General features: G+C 39.9%; 1 protein-coding gene across 1 annotated transcript in view; it reads left to right on the top strand.

The window, feature by feature from the left end:
* Positions 1–26,191, top strand: part of htr4 (5-hydroxytryptamine receptor 4) — a 55,136-nt gene that overhangs the window by 13,818 nt on the left and 15,127 nt on the right. Inside the window, exon 4 of the mRNA XM_036548892.1 lies at positions 3,011–3,579. Coding sequence (XP_036404785.1) covers positions 3,011–3,579 — 569 coding nt within the window. The remainder of the gene's footprint in view (positions 1–3,010; positions 3,580–26,191) is intronic.

The following is a 26,191-nucleotide window of genomic DNA, read 5'->3' as shown; positions in this document are numbered from 1 at the left end:
ATAAAGCTAAAGATGTACGAAGCCCTACAGAAAAAAAAAAAATGTCTTAAAACGATGGCCTTAACAAAACAATGGGATAGCCTACAGTTTTAGGTCCAGAAATACCAACAAAAAAAACCACAGCTTGCATTGATTAAATATTTATGTGCATTTTTTTTTTAAACCGGAGGCATATATACACAAAAACAGTGGTTTATGATAAAAGGAATGAATCAAAACAATATACTACAGAAGGCAGGAGATAAAAATTGCCTATTAAATTTTACTTTGCAAAGCACTTAAACATTGTTCCCAGAAACAAAGGGATTTGATAGCCTAAGGAATCAAAATTTATCACCTCTTCTGCCATTTGAGTAATCTAGTCCATCAAAATCATTTACACCCACCTAAATAAGACTGGAGAAAAAGTTTCATCAAATTCTATGAACATATTGGGTAGCAACAGTGCACTTCATGTATCAAATTCAGTTTTTCCAAAATAACAACAACTACAAAACACTTGTAGAGGAATAGTGGAGTCTTTAGCTGAGAGTGTGGCCATAATCACAGTGACTAGGGGTGGATATGTAAAATCATTATGAACACATCTGTTTGCATTTACTTTACAGATGTGATAAATCAGATTCCATTTAGAACCAGTGCTATAATGCTCACAGCATAGCTCTGATATAAAAGATGATGACTGATCCGAGCAAATATGTAAAATCTCATTCAGTGTATTGAGATTATCATTATGAATATTATAATAGAGATTGATTGCACAAAACTGGTCCGTGAGATACCATTAAACGCTGTGTTTCAATTACTAAGCAATTGAATATGTACAAAAGGCTTTTAGTTTTCACAGAAGTAGAGCCTTTTTCAGCTTTGCCCTTTATCTCTTGGGCTTAATTTACACAGCGCACCAGCAATCTGCGCTCTTGAGGAAGGGAGCCTTTCTGCTGTAGCTGTTCTGCATTGCACTGTTGATGAAATACCCTTTCAAGTGCTCTTTTTAAGGAAACCAATTTAAATGTTGACCTTGCCTGTTTGAATAATCGCAAGTCAAATATTGATAGGTTAGCACTGACATGATATGGTCTTGTGACTTGTCACTACTGTATATTCACTACTTTGATAGTTAAATTGCAGATTTACGACAGAAACAGCCCCAGCATTGTTGTGTGTTCCGAAAATCTTCGGTTAGCAACGCTGTTTATCTTTGAGCTTTATCACATGTCATCAGACAGATGCAATGGGCACTATAAACGTTAATCCCGTAAAGCAGCTCTGTGACATGAAGATCAATGGAAATCAGTTTGGATGGAGGTCGGCTCTAAAACTCTTGACCCCAATACCTCAGCTGTACCTTTGCCTTCCGCTCTCTGTGATGCCTCGCCCAAGGAGCACGGGCTCATTATGCAAATGGTTTCTATTTCGGACTGCAAAAGTAAACAGCATGGTTTGATAACGAGAGACATCAGGCAAGCGTCCACATTTACTGACTGGTCTTCTCAAAGGGGCTAATTAGCTGTGTAATATTGCACATAGCCAATATTGTAGATGCAGAATAATCCCAGTAATGCAGCTCCTCACAAAAGGACATTTGTTTATGGCTCATCCCATTGGTCTTTCTCAAAAAACATAGGTTTTATGGGCACACAGACTTAATTTGATGGGAGCTTGGTGAAGCTTGGTGTTGGGAATTGAAAGAAATGTATGAATGGTCATTTTGTAAAAAGCGTAGTCTTTGTATACACGTTGATTTGATTTGAAAGTGGCTTGTGGAAATTGGCTTGTGGAAATTGAAAGAAATGTATTAATGGTAGTTTTTGTAAACCAAGTTTTCCAGTATGTATGGTGCATACTCTCAGAAAATGAAATCAATAATGAGAGTGCTGTCAGACTTCATCCAATCTTTTTTTGGATCTTAAAGAAACAGAGAGCAATGACTACATTAAAGCATTCCATATTGATTCTCCATTGCAGCAGACATCTCTGAAAGGTTGAGATTGATGGACTACATTCTAAATTGTTGACAGAAAGTTTCTGTTTTAGTTTTAATAGGTTACATAGTGTCTTATACATAACTACTTAAGGGCTTATGCACAGATATTGTGCATATCACTGTACAGCTGAGAGTACCATTTAAAAGATGCAGACACAGTGCCATTGAGCATGGTATAATTGTAAAAGGTGAGCTTTTCCTTCCACATTCTTCCACTGAATACTGCAGTCACATACAGTATAAAGCCTTGTACAAATACCTTTAACTGTTAATTCATTAGATTGAATTCTATTAAAACACCATTCCTCTCTTTTCTACCAATACAAAATGACTCTGTGGAGAGAGCTCTTAGCTTCTGCTATTTAGATAAGAGAAATGTAGACTTAAGAAATGACAACAAATAAAAAATTGTTTATGAATTTATACACAGTATGCAACATCATGCAGAGATCATTATAGTAGTACTGTTAAGTAACATTGTGAGCAGTATATTGTAATTATTTGAATATCTACACAGTCAGATAATACAAGCTTGCATTTTTACCTGATCACAGCTTGGGGGAAGGTATGTATGTGAACCTCTTTGACAAGACCTTGGCTTCAGGGAGCAATAAAGAAGATCAATGCTGATTGCAAATGAGCCAAGGTCTTAACTCCTAACTTTAATTAATGAGGTCAGTTTTCATCCTGGCATGATGAAAACCTTATTTATATCATATGATTGCAGGCTTTATGTAGGATGCTGCTACTCTATAAAGGAATTGTTAAGGTTATTAATAATCTTCACAACATGGAGTAGCGATAGAATAACATGCTGCTAAAAGGTATGTGTCTTACCATGTCCTCCTCCACTGATATCCCCAGCCATGTTATTAAATCTTGTATTAAGTCTTGTTTTGTGTGTGTGTCGTATGTGTGTATATGTGTGTGTGTGTGTGTTTGTGTGCGTGGGTGTGTGTGTGCGCATGTGGGTGTGTTTATGTGTGTGTGTTGTGTGTGTGTATGCCTTTGACCCCTTGGTAGATAGAGGAGCGCAAGTTCAGCGGGGACAGCAATGGGACGCTGTGCGTTTTCATGGTGAACAAGCCCTACGCGCTGACCTGCTCGGTGGTGGCCTTCTACATCCCGCTGGGCCTGATGGTGCTGGCCTACCAGCGCATTTACGTGACTGCACGGGAGCACGCCCGGCAGATCAGCATGTTGCAGCGGGCGGGCGGGGCCGGCACCTCCTCCTCGGACAGCGCCGACCACCAGCGCAACCACCGCATGCGCACCGAGACCAAGGCCGCCAAGACGCTCTGCATCATCATGGGCTGCTTCTGCCTCTGCTGGGCGCCCTTCTTCATCACCAACGTGGTGGACCCCTTCATTGACTACACGGTGCCGGACAAGCTGTGGGCCGCCTGCCTGTGGCTGGGCTACATCAATTCCATGCTCAACCCCATCCTCTATGCCTTCCTGAACAAGTCCTTCCGCCGTGCCTTCCTCATCATCCTCTGCTGCGGCCACAAGCGCTACCGTCGGCCCTCCATCCTGGGCCCCGGGGCCCCCTGCACCACCACTCAGATTAACGGCTCCACTCACATGCTCAAGTAGGTGCCCCCGTTCATACACTGTTACACTCCTGTTGCTCATGGTAGCCTCTGTCCAAAGGGCGCCTTGACAGCCACCCCAAACAGACACAATCCAGCAATTTTTTTTATTCTAGCTAACCTAAAATACCTGAGACATTCATATGCATAACATAATTGCTACATATAGTCTGTATCAAAAGAATCATTTCAACACAAGGTTGTTCTGTCAAGGCACAGGCATAGACTCAAACGCAGACCTGGTGCATTCAGGTTCCAAGAGGTTTATTAAGAATCACAGGGCAAGTTCGTGGTGACAGAACAGGCAGGGTCAAAACCGGGAAGGCAGTCCAAGGCAGAGCAAACAAGGAGCAGAGATCAAAACCAGGCAGGCAGGCAGATCAGCCAACCAAGGCAGGTCGGCAGGCAGGGACAAGGTAGGCCGTCAAGCAGGAGTCAACACAGGATCAGCAACACAAGTAAACATGCAGGTACGCAACAGAGAAAACACTGAGACCAACTGGCAACAAGACAGAGACAAGCAGGGTATATATAGGGCTGGGCTGATGAGGAGATGGGATGCAGGTGGGCAGGCTGGCAGGTGGAGGTGATCAGGGAATCAGGTGGGCGGGGACAGGGCGGAGAGCGCGGGGCAGGGCCGGAACACGTGGGAACTGTAAACAAAATCACATGGACGACACCGACAGACAGGGGAAACAGCTAGGGGGCCGAAGTACTGACATGTTCAATGTACAATGCCTGTGACAAAAGCACAGGCATTGAACAGCTACTGAATTGATTATACATAATGCATGCCATTTCTCCCTCACATGAGCACAGCATGTGACTCGCTTGTAACATTAACTATCTATATGCGACTATTCATTGAGGTTCCAGCAACATCACCTACTGCAGTTAACCAGTGCTTTGGCCGAGGAGTGCATGATGATGCTCTGTCTCTACCAATGATCTGCACAGCTTCTCATGCTCTCTCATGCAGCACAAGTGTAATGACAAAAATAAGTTGCTTGTTTAAGCCAAGTCTGGTAATGCCTTGCCAAAGGTCATATTTAGGCCATGAGCTTCATTTATGCAATCTTTTTTGTGCATGTGCCAAAAATATATTCAACCATGTATTTAAGACACATTAGAAATGTGACTGATCTGAAATCATTGAAAGGTATGTAGCTGTCACTGTGGCTTTTAAATGTGAACTGTTATATTTTATTTTATTCCTTTCTGTTGGCTTAATCTTTCTTAATTTTGCACACATGTAGTATTTCTACGACTTTTATTCTTTCCCCTTTTCAGATTATGTTTCCATTGCATTTGGCAATGAAAAATGTTTCTTATTTGAATCACAGAGTCTGATGTCAACTCTAAAATATCATTTTGTTTTGGCCAATTTAGATAAACGGGTAACCCTGTTCAGCTTATGACATGGATTGGATGGGCAATAATACAAACCCGTCAAAAAATTTTATATGTAACACAGGGAATTCCTTTTGCAGCCTTAATGCACTGTCTACATGGCCTTTATGCTTGCTCTTTTTGTTTTCAGTTGCACTTAATGTACTCTACAATGTGACCACTGGCTTTAGATCTTGAGGTTATTTCATTTCTTATTGGTATACATTTCATTCGAGACATTTTATTGCAGTTGAAGGTGCCTCAGTTTGTTTCTTGTGAATACTCCCTTAAATCTCCAGAAGGTTTAAATGCAGTTCAGTGCTACCCAAGAGCACAAACCTCCACTCAGGACGCGTTTTCAGTTGGTTGTTACATTGCATGCTTGACCTCCAGGAGGTTGATGGCACTTTCTCCGTGATGAAATAATAAGGCCACCATGCCATAGGTTCAGTTTATGTGCCAATGTCACATAAAAAATGTAGATACATATTTTCTTTGTCAGGATTTTATTTATTTGCTCCTGTGAAGTGTAGTAGTGTAAGATGAGCACATCCACTGTTTATCAGAGAAAGAATTTCCCCTTCTTACTTATGGATTACCTGCCTCACATTGGCCTTCTGACAGCTTTTGAGTGGAGGTTGTTGGGGTTAACAGAAGACAACATGATTTTTTCCTTTATTAAGAGCCTGGTGCTAAACTGCTCTTTTCCTAATCTTGGTGGGACATTTTCCATTTACAGTTTGCACAATAGCCTAGCCCCAATCCAGTGCTAGAGTTTACCTTGACAGTTTGAGATGTATACAATAAAACGCTGGCCAAGAGTTATAAGTATCTCATGATTCATTGCAGCAGGTGTGACTTTGTGTGCATCATGTGGTACTGCAGGGTACATGAAATTTCCTCCTTCATATCTTATGATGCTGCTCTCATGGTAAAATAATATTTTGCCATATGGAGAGGCCTTGATATAATTAGTTGTTTTGGGTCCACAGTCCAATGCACTTGACAGGAATGGATTTTCTACTTTACAGGGATGTAACAAGATGGATTCAATCAACAGTTGTCCTTAACTCCCTCTCACAGTTAAATGTGAATGTTTTTCTTTTTCTTCACAAAAATACTTTGGTTCTGCGATCACCAGCAAGGTTTGACACTTCCGTTCAGATGTAAAAGTCAGTGTTAAGGACAGATGCTGTTTGAATCCAGGGGTGCAGGTTTGCCATGCTGAGGGGGAATGGGAGGTGAAGCCAGCACTCATGTTCCCCTGATCCAAGGAAGCAGCAGCTGGAGCAGCTGGGCTGTGACTGAGAACCCTCTGTCAAGCTTCGCCGGGTGCCGAAATTCATCTTCTGTATCAGCATCCACCCTGATACCAACCTCACAGCTCCCATCACACACCTCTGCTCTCAGCTGTGATGTCCATTGGGAAATAAATCTGTATTTCTCATTCAGTGGTGCAGCCAACAGCACTGAAGTATTTCCAAAGCAATAATAGAGTATGTGCACAAGCATACATGCATACCACATATGCATACATGTAGAAAAATATACATATATACCAGGGTTTCTGCTAGGATTTTTTCTTGCTGGTACGGTGTCCTGAACGAATTTGAAACTTACCGGTCATGTTTCAATAACAGTCTATGTTACAAATGCAAATATAATGTACACCTAGGTTAACGAAAGAATGACAACGACCTCAAATCAGTTTGACTATTTAATGAACAGTAACGATTAAGCAAAACGAACAGAAACAATTGAGCAAAACCTCAACATTAGCTGCTAAAATGTGTAAAATCTGTAACCTGTAACATCTGTAGCTTGTTAAAAAAAAAGACTAGGCCTACATGGCATCGAATGTAGCCTATAGGCTACCAGGTAACATTTTATTTTCTCCTTTTTTCATTGCGGCAAAGTCCTCTGCTGCCGACTTGAAGTCAAACGTGTCCAATGTGTCTTTGCAGCTTGCAATGCACATAAGCCGCGTCACTCTCTCGTCCTCCAGACGACTTCGCAGCGCCGTCTTAATTCGATTCTGCAGATAGAAGCCCCTCTCTGCCGGCACACTTGAAACGGGCAGAACACACGCAATTTTAGCCAGTGTAGCCCAGTCAGGGTACAGCTTGTTGAACTCATAAATAAGCACTTTGCAAGCCTTCATTATACCTACGTTTTGTATGAGCATTATTACTGGACATTTTGACTGGCAAGTTTTTCATGAATCGGTTTTTTATAAATTTTACCAAGCAAAAACCGGCAGTTACTGGATAATAGAAACCCTGATATATACATATGTGTACATACCAGAGAGAAAGAGCGAGATAAGGGGAGAGAGTGAGAGTGGGGGAGAGAGATATAGATGCATGCATGCATACATACAAAGATCCTAGTGTCTGGTGGTCACTGCATGTGTCTCTAATTTGTGGGGCCAAATACCAGTTTATCTTGCTTTATGTTTTAGGATTGTGGTTATCTTGTGCCAAATTGGACTGTGGTTATTGTGTGCCAAATTGGATTTTCTTGAGCTGGTTTACTTTGATGTGTGTGTGGATGCCAGTGCTGGTGTGTGTAACATATTAGCCGTAGTGAGCTGTGCTCTTCACGGCTTAGTTCTTGAATTTTCAGTTCTCCCTTTAACTGTGTTATGTCTGGGAGAGTTGATAGCATATGCATTTATTGCACAGAGAAACAGGTTTGATTCAAAATGCATTTTATGGTATACGGTGGTCTTTAAGGCTTGGCTTTCAATGCATTTACTGTGATGCTGAATCCACCTGACACACTGATTACACCCTGACGTCTGTTATATGGTGGTGTCACTGAAAGAATTTGTTTTCATGACAGATCACTTTGGAAGATAATTAGTTTGGTCTTTTTAAAGTATACGGCCAGGGCCAAGCGTGAGTGATAGTATAACCAGGTTGTTTGCACTGAGCGAAAAGATGTTAGCGCTGTGTCCTGTAGAAGTAGGTGGGGGGCTACAGAGTGTTCCAACAGCACCACTCTTCAATTGAAGTAAACAGTGAAGAGTGCTATTTGCAGATTGCAGCCCTGCCTCATATAACATCACTGTGGGTGGAGCTGCCTTTTTGTTGCCTTCTGTGTCTCATTTTTCACTTTAATTATATCCTACCTTTGATGGCAGTTTTCAAAATTGTTGTGGTGCTGCATGCTAGCTAGGGAGTTTATCACCATATTTGTGTCTAATTGTTATTGCTTTAAACATCAGAATACGTTGCTGGAGCATGAAATGGGAGACATTATGAACGCAAATCTATTTATACAGTACTTTCCCATACAAAAATGAAGTATATTGTAATATGTTGAGTGCTTGTTGTTCACCCAAATATATTTGTATTAATACAAAGCAGAAGTATACCAAAGTGGAATTTATGTACATTATCTCAATATATTCATTAAGTTTAAAAATATATATTCTCTAAAATATTTTCTCAATATATTATTTTTAAATGGGTTCAAGAGGTCTGTGGAATTTAGCTGCTGTTTGGTGCCGTTTGTTTCAAGCAAGAGTATTTTTTCAGTGTGTATTTACTTATTGCTGTGTCTGGTCGGTTTGACTCTTTCACCCGCTGTCACATGACTGTATTAGAGTAGGTTCAGCACAGAGGTTAGAGAATAGACAGGCCAGCCCCTACAGTGAAGGATGTTCCTCTTTTCTTTATTGCTTCCTTGCCTGAGGCTCTGCAGACCCCCATTAGCCCACAGTTCAGACCAGAATGTTGCTTCTGATAGAGATTAAATAGGACTTGAGCCAACTTTCCCTTGAACCAATATCTCAAAAGAAAATGAAGCATAAAAGAATCTCTATTTTTGTCTCTAAAATAACATGAAAAAACAGGGGAGGTAAACAAGGCTCATGATTCACCATCAGAAATAAGTTTTTTTTTTTAGAAGTTATTTTGACCGGCTGTTTCACATTTTGTGTGCATGCCTTCGTGGATGCGTCAACTGCTTTTTCTTTAATTCATTTGCAATTTTGAATGATAGCCATTTAACTTAATGTTAGGCACTATGTACACCAGTTTACATTCAGTTTACATATTCAGATGTTTACATTCAGTGCAGTATGATCAATGTGTATACAATGAAAATATCTGTTAAAAATGAACAATTCTGAAAGATCCACTTTAAGCAATGAGCTTATCATGCACATAAATCTGCATAATTAACATTTAGATGCTTTTTGAGCAGAATTACAGGCATTGTCTCCTTTGTCTTAATAATGCTGTAATAGCCATTTATCCTTCCTCCACAGCCAATGCACAATGGTATTATGAGATTCATTAACAGACTTTTCTTAGATGATTAAGACCAATAACAAAGAATCCTCCTACATTCCACAAGGGAAACTAGAATTATATTTGACATGCATACAGACATGGAATACCTCAACTCTCTATTTCATAATTAACTTAGTAATTTATTTAGTAATTCCATTAGTAAACAAAGTCTCTCATGGTACTATAGTTTTGTGAATGTGTGGAACAGGGATTTCTCAGATCATCAAAACTTCTGATGCAATTTAAGATGGTTTTCAAAATGCTCTATGCTGAAATAAAAATTGACAATAGATTTTGGGAAACATGGCTCATATTCACTGCTTGACAATAATCATTAGCTGTGGTATATCAAAACCATTTGAGTATTTAATGACATGTTGCAGTTATCATTATCACATTAATTCAGTCCAACATCTTGTCTGTATTGTAGAGCAGGGTATCATACCATTTGACTACGAGCTGGTTAAAGTAAAACTTGTTAAAACTCCTTTCAGACAGGTACAGTAAACTAAGCAAACTTATATTTCCTTTGTCTAAAACATATGATCATTGCTAATGGCACCTGCTTTACGTGGCATAGGCGTTGCTCTGCATGTCATAATGCAGTATGTTGGCATGCCAGGCCTTTCCGAGTAACACACAGAAACGCTCATCCAGAGGGAGTACGAATGTGTTTCTTTTCATCTGAGTAGCACGCTGGCGCGAGCTGGTCCGTGGTCGAGAATGGCTTTGGCGGGAAGTGTTGGTAGCATCCTGATAGTGATAGTCACTGTGACAGCGACGTGTATGCTGTGATGCATGAGGGAAACATTATATGTGAATCCCCAATTAAATGTCCGTCATTAGCAAGTCTTATGCTGAGAATTTTTAATTTAATTGCAATGAAAATAAAAAAGCTCATTCATATATAAAAGATGAAGGGTTTATTCTCTGAATTATTCATTGCCAGGGTTTTACTTTAACTGTGTATGTTTATGCATGGTTTGTTGGTGACATTTAGCTGCGTTCCCTTGTTGAAAAAGAAAGGTACATAATTTAGATGTTGAAGCAAAGTCCAAACAAAAATAAATTGTTGTCATCACCTTGAACCCTTGCCTTTCAGGCAAAAGGCCCTTGGGTGCTTTTTATCTCCTTCTCTCTCCTGATATTTGTTTCACACACTCACTTTACTTTTTTGAGTTAAGCTTTGCCAAAACTCTTGATTAAAGTGTTATGGGTGACTGCCTTTGTCACACTCTGTTTTCATACACAGACTGTGTCTGAAAGTAATACATGTTGAGCTCTCCATTGGTCAGCGAGGTTTATCATCAAAAGGGCACACAGCGAGCTTTTTGTCAGCCCAGTCGATGATGGCGGGAAAGATACCCTTTCAGCTGAAATCTAGGCCGTTACGTTTTTATGTGCAAATTATTAATCTGCCAATAAAAGTGTTCAAAAAGTGCTGAACACTTTTGAATTCCGAATGTGTGATGTTTGTTTGTTGTCATGATGGTAGTCATCACTCCTGGGGAGATCAAGCCCAATCAGGGTTGTGTCTGATAAAAGGAATGCATGCAGTGTTAGCATGCAGTGTTAAGACCTGGTAAACTTAGGAGGGTTGATATAGAGAACATGAAAAGGAACTGCTCGCCAACAAGGGTAGAATTGACAGCATTCTTCTCTCTGTTGCTATTTATGTTCCCATAAGCGGTGTGAGTAGGAACCCTTCCATAATTCATGTTCACATTGAGGTGCTTTGTGGATGACACACGCAAGATAACTGAGAGATTGGGAAGCCAATGGCAAGGTTTCTACCATCTCATAGATGCATTATTTTTGTAGTATTTACCTTGGGATTCCCTTGATTCTGATGTTATAATTTGTAGTACATTTTTAATTGTGAATCAGTGAAGAATTTTAAAGCTTGGTTTATTGGGATTTCTATCTCAGCCTAGATATTTAGACACATTAAATGTTTAATATTTCAAAATATTTCTAATAATTCAAAAGGAACAGAGATATAAATAAGTTGAATAAAGTATGGTAGTGCTGTGTGTGTGTGTGTGTGTGTGTGTGTGCGTGTGTGTGTGTGTGTGTGTGTATGTGTGTGAGCGCCCATGCATGTGTGTACGTGCATGTATATATGTAAGAACATGTGTATGTTCAACAGAACAGATAACTATGAAGCAAGATATGTAGTATCTAGCGGAATGAGGAGTAGCACCTGTATTATCACTTGAGGGAGATTGCATATGTAGGAACAGCATTCTCAGATCTGTACTGCAAAGGAGCCTCTAACACCAGTTCACAGGTCATGCCAGTAAAACTGAGGGTTGCATTCAGGGCAAAACATTCGAGTTAGAAGAAGAGAGATAGAGGCCTGATGACTTATCATAAATAGCTATCTGGTGTCCATAAGCAGGATAAACATTTACTGGCTGTGCCAAGATACAATTTCCCCCATTAACTGGCTGTTCCAGGGTCCCGGGCCTGTCATTTTGGGCTCTCACTGCAGAATCTGCAAACCTTCCGTAAGAAATAGCTGATTATGTAATTCTGCATGCTGCATTATTGCTGTCTATCACAGAAACTATCTTGGTCACCCTGGTGTTTTCAGATGTAATATTTTTATGCAAAATGTGCTAGATCCCTTAATGGTGTTCTTTTGGATGACAAAAAATATATGGCCCTGTTTCTTCTAGTGCAAAGCAAATCCTTGGATGTACAGTACGTTTTCGTATTCCTCATCACTTGCACTTACTTGTTCCCACTATATCCCCATTTCCCACGGACATGTATATCCATGTGTTACTGATGGTTTGTGTTGCCTGAAGCACAGACCACAGACTCTAGGCTCTCAATGGGTGGGAATTCTCAGACCTCGGGGGGCCTTGACCTCTTAAAGACATTCAGTTGTTTTGAATGGAACGCAGTGCTGCTTTTTTTTTTTTTTTAAACAAATTCATTTTTCAAATCATTAGCAGCTTTGATAAATGAGTCTTACTTCAGTTGTGTTTTGACAGGTGATTTGCAGATTCTGAGGGTAATAAGCGCCGTGCTAAACAAGCAACAAGCTTTAAACATGTCTCAGAGAGTGTAGCAAAATCATCCCCCTTTTTCGACAGGCGGTCACTTGTTTATACACAATATGTTTCACAATCTGAGAAGCAATATCTTGACTGGTTGGGGAAAACCATGTCAACTGTCAAGTTAAGTATGATTGTTCTCTTCACAAATATTAGATAACGAGTTTTTAAATTTGGTGCTGCAATGAGATATTGATTGCAACTGTTAATTTGCTGCGCCTCAGAAAAAAATGTTATTAATATTGGCGTTATTAATATCGAAAAGGTGATTAAAGGGATCAATGAAACTCATCTGAGGCATGAAATTAACAGGTGACACTGTACTGTTGTCTGTTATCTCCTGTTTACTCTCTCACCTGCATTACCAGTGGCCCTCACACTTGCCCCTGTTACTTAGTAAGGGCACTGTTTATTTTACAAATGTTGACCAATATTAAACATTTGATAAATATGTTACTCTGTAGTGATTTAATATTAGCTATTATTGTCACACAAATTAAGAGAAAATAAACAGGTAGTAAATAGGTAGTAAGTTCCCCATCTTCTGTCAGGAAATTAATAAAACTGTTCAGTTCTGTTCAAAAGTCAGAACGAAACATTAATAAAAGTAAAAAAATATGCATGAAGCACACTTTATATGCATGGAAGCTTATGACCCATCATGTGCTCATTACCTGTTTGCAAACCACTTAAAATGAGTCATACTTAATTGATAGGTTGCAATATATGTATATTTTCCAACAGGTTAAATAGGCCAGTAGTGGCTAGTCATTTCATGTTAGACATTCTGTAGGAAATTTACTTGCTATAATTACATGAAATTAAGAAAAGAAGTGAATTCCACAAATCAATCATAAATGAATGACCTCAGCTGGAAATAAATGTGAATGCACTTTATCAAAATAGCTCAGAGACTATCCTGAGAAAATTTAGAAGATAAACTGAGGAGCCAATAATCTGCCACCGAACGTGAAGTTTCATTCACAAAACTATCTACGGCACCAACTCATTGGCAATCAAATAGCAGAAGAATGCATACTCATGTCTTGGGCTGAATGGGTGTTGCACATATTCTCTGGAGAGCAATACCCTTAACAGCACTTCCTAAAATTGATCTGTGCAGATGTTTAATATCTGTAGAACAGATTGTAGTGGAGAGTGTAGATCATAGCACTCATATGATTTCACGGTAATCTTTTTTCTACTGTAATTGCGTGACTTCAGCAAAGGCATATGGAAGAGTGTGATTTAAAATGGCATGCAATGCAAGGCTTTGCAGATATTGAACTGCTGTTCAAGGAAAAAAAACTATGCCAAAATTCAGTGCACTTCTGATGCATGCCAAATCAACATGTTCAAATTAACTACAAACTTAATTATCCACTAAACACTTAATCAAATTTGCAAGCATTGTAGACACAGCAGAGTGTGCATTCAAAGTAGGTGGAGGACTGTTGTATACAATTTAAAGGATGCATTAGCTTTCATTGCAATACAGTGATGTGATTCTTAGTGAAAACAATATATATTTTTTGAAAAATAATAAGTAATGGAAAAGCTCAGAACAACATATGGGGTTTGTGACACACAGCACTGGACTGGACAAAGTGATTTGAAGCATATGCGGTAGTGTGTGATGAGATGAGTCTCTCTCACAGGATGCTATCCAGTAAACAGTTGTTGAGGAGTTCAAAATGAGAAGTATAAATGACATGAAGGTTCTTCAGGAACATCCCTTCCCCCATTGTTCTTTGTACCGGTGGCCCCTGGAAGCTCTCCACCAACATAAACCTTGGAACTGCTTCCAAATGCCATGACTGTCAGCCTGTATGTCTGGCTCATAAACACAGGATTGAAGCACGCTGGTCCCTCTGACCCACTGAAGTGACGGGCACATTGAGACGTGAGAACAAGTGGCAGCTGGCCGATTCAACAAACATCGCACTAGCCTGAGCAGAGTTCCTCTTCTGTGTTTCTTAATTCTTTACTCATTAGTTGACCTAATTGCAGATATGTCTCATTAATCTGTCACTTAGCGAGGAATCCATCGATTCTTCTGGCCTTTTCGGGCTGAGTCTCCCATGGTTAGCGAGATTACACGGTGAAGTGTGTTGCTATCAGTGTTTGGAATAGTTGCTGATAATCCCCTAACTGCCATCTGACATTTTTTCTTCTGTGGGTAATAATTTCAAAGTCTCCTATTTATTGATTCAAGTGCATTCCCGGGGATGAGATACTGTGCTGCCAAGGACTTATCACAGAGATAGGAACAATGAACCTTGTTACACAATTTGCACAGATCAGTTCAATTTATTCCTGAGTTGCACCATCACACCTGTAATAAAGCTCATTACAATATTGTGGGTAAAAAGGTCTTACAGTAGTCGTCTTTGTCTTTTGTACAGTGACTCATTGCATTTATGTAATATGATTGAATTTCTGTGAGCACTGCGTTGTATAGTCTTGTTTGAGTTTGGGCAGTTTTGCTGCTTTGGGGCAGAAACAGTATATGGAGCAGATCAGGAACAAATTTATCTCAACATATATTTGTCAACAAATTTCTTAAAAATTATATACAAATGTATGTGTTCATAAGATGTTGCTATGCTATGTATGCTGTGCGCTATGCTAACCACTATGTTTAAGATGAGGCTGGTGAGAAGTCATTTTTGGGTGAGATAAGGAGAGCGTGAATAATGAGAGCATGAAAGGACATCCAAAAGGTGAAGTTAGTTTATTAGCGCTGGGACATGTGCAGACCTGCACTGGATTTATATCCCCTCTTTGTACATTTTTCTCCACACTTCTGCAGTAAACGCCCTGCTTGTCTCTTTCCAATGACTGAGGGTGTGTCCCTGCACTTTGGAGGGCTGTGATGAGATGAATGTAGGGCAATGACTGCTCTGGCTTCTCCCTCAGCTAGGTGTATCTCTTGCACGTATCCTGCACTCCTCCCCCCTTGCCTCATAGTTTTGTGTTGTATTGCATATGGCACCCACATTAAGAATGAGATGATTCTTAAATCCAGCCTCAAGACTATGGTGCTTAATAATTTTTCTCTACACTCTAGATTTTTATGGTAAGGATTTGTATTTACTTAACCTTAAAAACAACAGACTGCAAGAGACCTTTGACATTGCTAATCAGTTATGATTTGGGAGTGAACACGTATCTGCCAATTCAGGGAAAGGACCCGGACACTCATCTGTCACATGCATTTGCACAGCATAGACGACTGACATTAAGGCAGGATTGTGTGGCCAAGTGTGGTATCACCTCAGAAATCGCTTGTTTACCTCAGTAACAGGGATTGGAAAAGGCTCTTAAATAATTCCGATTTAGATCCAGTCACCCATGCTCCATGCCCCTTTTCTCGTTTTTGCACATATCTGAGGCCTGGGGGAATTACTGTCCCTTTCTGACAACTCCATGATAATGTACACAGAAAGGAAGGACAGAGGATAGAGTGGCCAGAAAAATAAGAGACTGAAGTTCAAAGGTCATTCAAAAGAGGTAATGTCAAACTCGTTTTAAATAGCTTGAGGCATGTATTGTACAATACTCATTGATTGCAGGTCTAATTCCCATACGAGTAGGCTTTTAGCTTTTTTTTTTTTTTTAATCAATCTCTCCATGGTAATGAGCTCACAATGTAATCTCTCTTGGATCAGTAGGGAGCCAGTGTTTTACTCCTGTGAATAAAATGTCTGCATGGTTTAGTGTTCGATTCAGCATGTGGTAATACACAGCCATCTCACAGACATTACATTTAATGCCTCGGCCCAAATCCGTAACAAAATCATAAAACTCTACTTTTCTTCTGTTATGAATCCTTGTAAACAATACAGTGCATCAAATTGCACATGTGTAGAAGGATTGTTAATATATTGTTGTAAACTCAAACAAGGGTTAGGGTTTTGCAGATATTCCCTGTAGGGCATTTTACCTTTTACAGTATGCAGTAGTATACATGTCAATCTTTTGAGACTAAGTGGATTGTGTCCACCTGACTAAACAAACCAAGTGGCTGTGGGCTTCTACACTCAGGCTGTCTTCATGGTGTTGTGCATGTGGAGGGAGTATTTATTTTGATGTGTTCTTTACTCTGGGGCGGCAGGCTGTTGATGCTCGAAGCTAAATTCAACCACTGATTAATCTTTATAATTGAACAACTTAATCTGAGTTTCCAGTTTTCCATTTCACTGTGGTGTATGCTACTTAATTATCCTTTTCGAATTCACAGTGGAGAAAAATGTTATTGAATCTGTTCAAGGGCGGACTCAGAGATCACATAAGTATTTTAGTAAGTGTGTGGAAAGGATGTTTCAATTTACATGGATTTAATTACGTTTCTATATTGGACAAAGTATGGAATTTCGTTCAGGGACATGACATGCTCCAAAAGTCTTCACCTTAGTATTCAAGTTCAACTCATCTGTACACCAGAGTAATAAATCCATTATTGGATTTTGTCATTTCATCCGGCATGTTTCTGATGGCAGGGAGGATGTCTCACTAAAGGTATTCTTTTCTTATGATGAATATTCATGAATTTTCTGAAATTCCTGCCATCACAGAAAGTACACTCTCTTTTATTCAAAATGTTGAATGTGAATAGTAGTCATGACCTGCCCCGGTGGTCATGAATGTTTTTAATTTTAACCATCTGATTTCAATCTGAATGTGTTGAAAATGCAGCCTAATGGATATGTTTTTTAAAGGTAGATTGCATTTAAAGGCCCTTGATATAATCTGAGTGTTACACTTGATGAATTACTCACTTAATTCCTTCTACAGCATGATTAATAGGATTCTCTCTTAAGAATATTAGCCCCCCGTTTGACTGCTCTATCACCTGCTAAGCCATGTTCTGATCACGTGACAAGCACACAAATTTTTTTCCTGGGAGCCCCATTTCAGAGAGGTGCTGACTGAAGGTGGGGAGGCTTTGAGCTGAATGTAATGTCTGAAGCAGGGGGGTGTGCTGTTTGTGTTGGTCAGGATGCACTGGCTTCATCATCTTGTTGTAAATTGCATAATCGAACTTTTTTTTACCTATATGTGAATTTCCAATCGTTCATGGCATTATGCCACTATTTTTTCCTTCTCCATATTTCTAAAACCCTCTTCACAAGAAATTTGTTGTGTTTTCTTTTTTTAGTTTTTTTTTTTTTTGCATAAACACATTAGGCACACATCTTGGCAATATTTTGGAGAGGTCAAAACAGCTACAGGGGCATTTTTTCTTTCCTTTTTTGACGTGATTCATTTGGAAAGTGTGTGCTCCCAAGGTACACCTTCAGATAAAACAGGGATGTGATGAATACTGTGTTTAAGTGCTGTTCAGAGGATTGGCAGGCTCAGGCGACAAGCCTTTCAATGTTTCAAAGAAAGGACATTTCTGTCTTGCAGTTGGGTTATTGTCCCCTTGAAATTTTCACCTCATTCAAGCAATTTTTTTAGGTAGTGCAGTGTCTGTGTAGTAATTGTTGTTATTTTTTATAGAGATGGGGGGTGAGGTGGGGGCATTACTGGCTGATCATTTTGCAGCTGGAATAAGATTCAGAAGATGAACCAGTACTATATGTCCTGTCCTCACTCTGCTTGCTTCTTTGTGCTATGTTCCTTTTCAGTTGACAGGACACATTTAAAACGTATGGTTTCAAGGGCAGCAATAGAAATGCAAGTACTGCTTTCTTCTGTTTATGTCAACAAGCTATTTTCAGTTGGGAGGGTCAGTACAACAACAGTACAACGCTATCAAAAACACTGTGATGAGTACAGATGTGTCACTTTCTCATTTCTGAATTTTATTTTTTTTCCTTTTGGGATAATAACCACTACAATGTTGCTTTTAATTTTGCATACATATAGAAATTAATTGAATATATATCCCATACATTTAACACATAATCTGAGTATATCTCAGATGTATCTGATGCATTTATCATGTGTCAGAATTAAGAAATCTAGTGCATTTACATTATTTTAATTTTCCTGTAGGTTGGATTTTTTTAAAATTTTATATTCTGTAACTTAATTAAATTTGATATCCAATTACAAAGTGTTAAGCCAGCGATTCAGTAATTCACTTCATAATAAGAACCCTGTAAAATGAAAGGATTACCACATGCCGATAAAATATCATATCATATTTATCAGTTTGACATTGAGACGATGTTCCCATACGCTATACCTGAGCCTGCAGGTGGCCCAGCTACCAGGTTACATCAGTTCCAAATGCAGAACCCTTTTAGCAGCTCCTTTATGACTGATCTCAGATAACAGGTAACAGCATGAGTGCAGAAGTTATTTGTAATATGAAAGAGAAATCAATATTCTGTTTTCATTGATTTTTTTCCCTTTTCTTGCTGTGAAGTGGCATCTATTTTGAATTCTAACGAGGTATTATTTTAGTCTTTATCAGTGGACGGTTTGTCAAGGTTTCTATACAGTCCATCGTGTCCTTGATATTTTACGTCTCATCTTCAGCTCAAGAAACAGTACAGCCACGCAGCAGTGGTCTCTGCAGGGGTTCCTACTTTTCAAGCCATCTTAGGCTTTAATGACGTAATTAAACGGCTTCGTTGACAACTGGAACTAAAGCTGTACCTTAATTTGTGTTAATGAGCTACTGGTTGACAGAAAATCAGTCCAGAAAACCTGCTGGACTGTTCATAGACTAAAAGTACAAATTTTCCTTTGAGGATTTCCAATTTCGATGGCACTGCTGTGCTTAGAAACGTAATTTAAACACATCAAGTGAATGTCAGAATAACTTAATGATGGGAAAATTCAGGCTTCCGGGTTACTGAGGTTACTGAGGGTGCAGTTTTGGGTCATTGAAGGTTACAGGTGTTCAGCCCCTTTCCTTTCCATTTGAAAGGAAATTACAGTTCCTGGATAATCAGAGTTGGGTCCTATGAAATTCTGCTCTGGAGCCATTTTTTTGCCTGTATGTGTGCTTTTAACATGGGAAGTGGATGAAGCTGGTTAGGCAAGCAGTGTTTAATATATTTAAAGCGTATAGTAGTTAAACAACAGTTGGGGAAGATATGACACACATCCCTTGTGTTCTCTATTCCTGGAGCCGGTTTGTCTCTGGCCTTTGGTTCATGATCATTTTTGGACTCAAGCAAATGGAATGAGGTACATATAAATTAATAAGTAAGAACAGGGCTGTGACAAAACCACATTCAACTTGTTTTATGCAAAACATGTGACTCTGTTGTGCATTTTAATGTGTCAGTTCATTTGCTACTTTAAAAGAGTGATGAATATTGGTTATGCATTTATTTATTAATATCTATCGAGTGTACCTAATGTTAATACATGCAGTCCACTTTCCACTGTTAAATCAATTGCGCTAGGTGCAGTTCGCTGTCAATGTGTCAAAATTGTGACATTATGTCAAACTCAGTTTGCCCCAGGCTGTTTCCATACCATGACTTAAAAGCCTTTTGGAGATATTTTCATTCCCTGTCCCTGCTGTTCTGTTGTGCAGTAAATTTCAGGCGGTTAGTGTGTGTGTAGGTGTGTGTGTGTGTGTTTTTTTTTGGGGTGGGGGGGGTGGAAGCTGTCTCTCGGCATGGTCTCCCCTTGTCATGAATGCAGCAGAGATTTACCCAGCGCAATGTGAGTGTAAGGAGCGCATGCGAAGAGGAGGTTAACTACATACCGCCATGGTGCAACTTCTGAAGCCAAACAGCGGCTTTGTGCGTTGCGCAGGAGCTGACAGATTGATGGATGGGTGGGTCTCGGAGGCCCGATCTGGCCAAGTGGTGTCCCAGAAGTGGCTTCCCCACCTCCTACCACCATGCGCCAGAGTGATGACAGTCCGTCTGAAAGCACTCCATCATGCTGCTGGAAACGTGTGTAATTGCACTAAAGAGAGAAATACGGTCATGCTCTGATTCTGCGTGTACAACTAGCACACAGATGAATGGCAAGAGTGGGGAGAGTGTCTCTCTAACTGGAAAAGACATGTTTAAATCTGGGCATTCACTCTTTATACCCTCTGAGAAACATTGCCCCAATGGGGAAGATAAGGAAATGATGTATAGTGCGTAGGACCATGAAAACGGAAATGTAGGCAATATATTAAATGCTTTAAGTTTAAACACCTGAAGTCAGCAGTCAACGTGCTACCCATCTGCTAATGTATGTAGTTATGGACTGGAATACTATTACATATCAAGCCGTGAATCTCCCAAGAGTCTTGGCCCTCATTTTCTGACTACTTAACACCTTCTGTCCACTTTTCTCGGTAGTGTATCTGAATTATCGCTGCCCTTAATGGAATCCCTCTCTCTGCTCATCTATCCCTGCATGTTTTGTTTGGTCCCAGAATGTTCTTGTTTGAAACAATAGCATGCATATGTGTGTCAGATTCTTTCATCCAAATGACCAGACGTTGGTGCCTGGTTTCATTCCCTCATGCCTTTTCATCTCCCCTTTTCCCCCCTAGCAGGTTAGTAAATAAACTGCCACAATATGAGGTAAGGTAGATAAACAGGAAGTGCTGTACTGTAGGTAGAGTGTGGGTAAATATTTGTATGGGTGGGAAAAAGAGGTCTGCCTCGAAACAAGTGACTGTGGAAAATAAACCCCAGAGAGAGCCCGTCGTTATGATGAAATGAGTCTGCTGAGCTTTGGATGAACTTGTAATCTTGCCAGTAAAATGAATAAACACCCACGCTGATCTCAGATGGCTTACAGATATCAAATTAGATTTTGCATGTGCAACCCCGTCTGTCTGGGTAAGGGCATCGCTGTGGCTCTCTCAGGTGGTTTGGGGAGCAGGTTCAAATCCCAGATCGGTCTCTGCTCTTTAGCAAGAATTACATCACCATGTGTGTAGTTGCGTAACTAGATGAGCAAAATGCGACCATGTTGTGCCAATGAGTAATAATATGCATACCAAAATTTAGCATAGGTGACTTGTGACTAGAATGACTTTTAGCAATCTTGAGGTTTGTGGTAGAGATGTGCAGTGACCCAGGCATATTATACCAAGTATGTGTTGGTAACATGCTTAAAGTGTGCCTGTGTCTGATGGTGACTCTAAATGGAGTCAAGATAGTTGTAAGTGTTTAGGCAATGAGGTAAACAGGACGAGCATTATAGATGACCTCATTGCCCAAGGGAGGGGGGGGGAGGGGGGGCGAATTGCACTCGATATACAACACAATAAGCTATTACTATGCTGTTGTGTCCAAATTTCAAACCACTTGGCAGCAAAGCCTGCACTTTTTATGTTTACAAAGAGAATGCACTGAAAGTGATGCTTTAAGTTTATTTATTTTTTATAATTTTTTTTTTTCTTATCCTAGTTTACATGAGCTTGCGAGGCACAGAAGGGTAATAGACATTAGTAATAACAGTTGATCAGAGACAGGGTTCCACATTAAACAAAAAAGTAAAACACACCACACTGGATTGTGTGTGTGTGTGTGTGTCTGCTTGTCTGTGTGTACGTGTGCATATGAACTGAACTGACAAAGTGTAAGGCTTGGATTTATTGAAGACTGATGAATGATTTTGTGCCTTTCATGCCTTGTCTTGGTCACTGATGTAAGTGCATGAACATTTCCTACAATTTCCTGCATTTTATCTTGTTGCTGCCATGATAAGATCATAAAATATGTTTTATTGCACTTACAAATATGTGAACTATATCTTTTGTGTAATTTACATGTCTGTTGTGTTTTCTTTGCATTTTTCAGTGTAGGAATGTGGAAAAGGTGTGGGAGAATTGAATATATATATCACTTTCTTGAGCGCTATTGTGTGCTTCTTTGAGTTTTAATTAAAAGGGAATGGTGTGTGCAGTACTCTGTTGCTGAGTTCTCAGAGTTGGCCTCATCCAACATGAGAAGGTCTACACTTTATGTGTGCTGGCTATATTGTCTCATACATTTAGCAGCTGTTGAGTAGTTGTAAATAATGTGTTTATGCATAGAAGCCAACTGAGGCGTACCATTCATTCCAGTGTATGTCATCTTTTCCTGCTTCTCCAGCAAATTTCCAAAACCTTGTATGAGCCAAGATTTTTGGTGCTCATTTTTAACACGGTTGTTATTTTATTCCTTGTTGACTGTTAACTGTCATTACTATTATTTACTCCTGGATCTGATGTGGCTCTGTTTTGTAGAAATACAATGTTGACAAATAGAGTAGCAAGTGTGGGAATAAGAGATCACCTGGACATATGCGCAATGCTATCTGTAGCAACAGTAGATAGTAATTAATTGGAAATATATGTGTTGGGGGCTGTGCTGGATTCCCACCAGCACACGCTTGCAAATAAACTGCCGAGGCAAAAAAATACAATATTTAAAAATTCTTTCAGAATTTGTTTTCTTCACAAGTCTGCAAGGAAATCACAGATTCTGTTTTAAACCATCGCATAGTGCATTGCAGATGAAAACCTGATGATGACGCTCTGTCTGAAACATGTTCCTAATCTGAACTCTGATCCTTCAGCTCTTACCTGCCGGCTACCTGTGTGCAGTGAGTCTTGGGTAACTCGCTTGCATATGGATTAACCTGCCTTTCCTTGTTTCTCTCTGTCCCTCTCCCTTCCACCTCCTCCAATCCGTACCTCTGGATCTCTGCTGCCCCCTGTTACCTCCCTCTGGTCCAGTGGCTGCTCTTCTGTCTCCAAACTCCTGCTCTGGTTCTGCAACACCAGGCCTGTTCCTGTTTAGTGCTCTCTGAGAAGCGTGCAAGTGAGTCTGTCTCCCTCCCTCTATCCTCTCCTGTCCAGTTCTACCTCAGCCTTTGCGGTTGCTCCTCCTTTTAGACAGAATCAGACACAAGTTGTCTTTATCTTTGTGTTTATTATACAGATGCATGCTGAGTGGTGTTTTGCATGACGGTCCTAAGGATCACTTGACTCAGGTCACACTGGCTGCACATAATTTTATGTCTGAAGTTATCTTGGAGGTTTATGACTCATAAAATATGTGTACGCTGTCATTTCAGTTTAATTTTACTTTGTTAATACATTTAACAAAGAAAGTGTGGCTGATTCTGTGAGTGTATGTCTATGTGTGCGTGTGTGTGTGTGTGTGTGTGTGTGTGTGTGTGTGTGTGTGTGTGTGTGTGTGTGTGTGTGTGTGTGTGTGTGCGTGTGTGTGTGTGTGTGTGTGTGTGTGTGTGTGTGTGTGCATGTGTGTGTGTGTGTGTGTGTGTGTGTGTGTGTGTGTGTGTGCGCGTGTGTGTTGCTCTGCTTTTCTTGCACAGGTCAAAAAATGGGGATGGATTTGTAATGAGTTACGACGAAGCCAGCTACTCATTATCTTCAAAGATATCTACGTTTTCCTTCATCACAGGGTTGTTATCCATTACACCCCCAGGAATTGCCTTTTGAGAAACTAAATAAGCTTGTAAGCCTGGGCACTGAACTCTTAATGAAACATCACACGCTCTGGATCTTTATCTTTTTAACAGCAGTGTATTTATTATTTATTTACTGAGTGTCAGTTGAAGCTACACAGCTATGCTTGTCCTTTTTTTTTTTTACTTTTTAGGAGCACAAAAATCTTACTTTTTTGGACCATGACAATAGCAATTAGCAGTGTGTTTTTTTAAAAATGAAATTCAGTACTCAAATTTCTGAGTCTGTAGTATATCAATCTATAATCATTTTTCTTGCCATTATCTTTACTAGTGGTAGTGGTCATAGTCATACTCTGTGATCCGTGTACTTTGTAGTCATATCTGTGTCCTACCACCACTGCTTTAAACATGAGGTTCATGGGAGGTTCTCCATGCATTTTATTTCTCATCAGCTGCACAGCATGATTTAAGAACCATAAATTCCCAGGCCACACTCAGTTCTGTGCACACTTAATTATCTGTCAATTTAAACCTTACTATGTGCATAGCTGTAAGTACCGCTGAAGGATTGCGTTGATGAATGGCAGTGATAATATTCACACGTGTTGGCTGTATCGGCTGTCACTGTAAGATTGCTTTAATTGAGTGAAATGGCAATGGACGTGCTGCAGTTAGGACTCTAAGGCATGTGATAATCAGCTGTATTGCACCTCGGGTCTGCTTGCTTGGTGACAGTGTGAATTACGGCTCTGAGCAGCAGGAGCGATTTTGCCCGGCAGTGTCTCACAGCAAGGCTGCCGTCTGAGAAGAATAAGATCCATTCATGGAGGTTGAGAACACAGCGAGGCGAGAGAGGGGACTGTGGGAGTGAGTTCATCAGATGTGAATAAACATAGTGACATCACGCTTCCTCCAAGAGCTGGCTTTGTTCAGCATCGCACAGCGATACCGCCTCATTCAGCATGCGCTGTGCTGTCAACATTAAACAGCGCCGTGAACACAACAGTGATCAACATGTAGGATCTGCAAAGCAGACATCACTGGAAAAAACCAGTTTACTGCATGCTTGTTCACTGGCCTTGTTCTCTGTTACGCCAGCCTTTAAGTATGACCCTCAGCCTTTGAGTACGATTCCACAACACGTAGAATTCCTGAACTTCAAGTTCATCTCATAAATGTTACATTGTAATCTTTTTTCCTCAGTGGCTCTTAAGAGCTCCAAGATATAAATGAAGCAGACCAACTCATGTACTTACTAACATGTGCATTTTTCCAGTTTACAAGCTCAGGCTGCTTCCTGGAAGCTGTGCAGTCGTGGCTTCGCTGCTCTGCAGACAGTTATATGGTTGTGTGGGAGGATGTGAGGTGAAAGGTGAAAGGATTTAAAGGGATGACATGAGTGGCTTTTCCAATATGTACATTCTGAAGATAAGGGAAGACGAGGGGTGCACTTGTTCAGATTCAGTGGAGATGATCGTTTTAGTTAGGGATAATTTTTCTCTTGGTACATGCTGTTATTGCTATGTCACCAGGTGAAGCGGAAGTTATGTGATCGCAGCCTGAGTTTGTCTGTTTGTCTGTCTGAGAATGAGGAAAAAAATGAACGTCAGGTTTGGATGAGTTTTTATTTTTATTATTTGATTATTATTATTATCTTTGGCACGGGGAAAAACTGTTAGGGTTTATGGAGTTTTCTAAGGTATTTACAAACAGAGATCTCATGCGACAGCAGGAAGAGGGGTTCTCTCATTCAAAATGAACACTTAAATAGGACAACTTGTAAGGTGTTACAAGATTCACCAAGACAACTGTTACAGGTGGCAGAGGTATGCATTCTCAACTGTCTGGTTAAAGAAAGGGTTCTGCACCTATGATATGCATAAAGCCAGTGGTACGTGGACAGCACGTGAGTGGTAGAAATAAAACTATTTAATATCAGACTCATGATTTAAACTGCCATAACTCATTTTGATTTTTTTGACAGCTTTGGCACTACCTTGCATTTGTTCAAAATGAAAACACAGCCCACACAAATGCTAAATGGTTTTCAGACTCCCTATAAAAGTTGTTTTTTACATTCACTTGATTTCCACTGATATAAATTAAACAGATGTGATTTTTTTGGTAGGTTAATTCCACACTGTGTGTGAATAAATCATCCCCCACCAAGCCTTTCAGCCAATACAGTAGCTGTCATGGTGTACATCCCCTTGATTGTATAATTAATGTGAGATGATGGGTTCTAACACTTGCTGAACAAAACAACACCTTAACCATTGGTGATCCCAGCTGTATTGCACTTGTATTTCATTTTAATTTTTAGATTTAACTTGAATTCAAATTGAATGCAGATAGCATATTATAACATATCTTTGGACTTTTAAGGCATCAAAAATGTCCAGTACCATTGAGCACAAAATGAGGGTTACTCAGGCTGTAAAAGTTAGAGAACCCCTAGGTTAGAGGAATTTAATTTGCCATTTATTTACATACAGTGCTGCTTCTTAGGAGTGT

This window comes from Megalops cyprinoides, chromosome 16, assembly GCF_013368585.1.
Source record: "Megalops cyprinoides isolate fMegCyp1 chromosome 16, fMegCyp1.pri, whole genome shotgun sequence".
Classification (NCBI taxonomy): domain Eukaryota; kingdom Metazoa; phylum Chordata; class Actinopteri; order Elopiformes; family Megalopidae; genus Megalops; species Megalops cyprinoides.
This window is presented reverse-complemented; position numbering and strand designations above follow the sequence as displayed.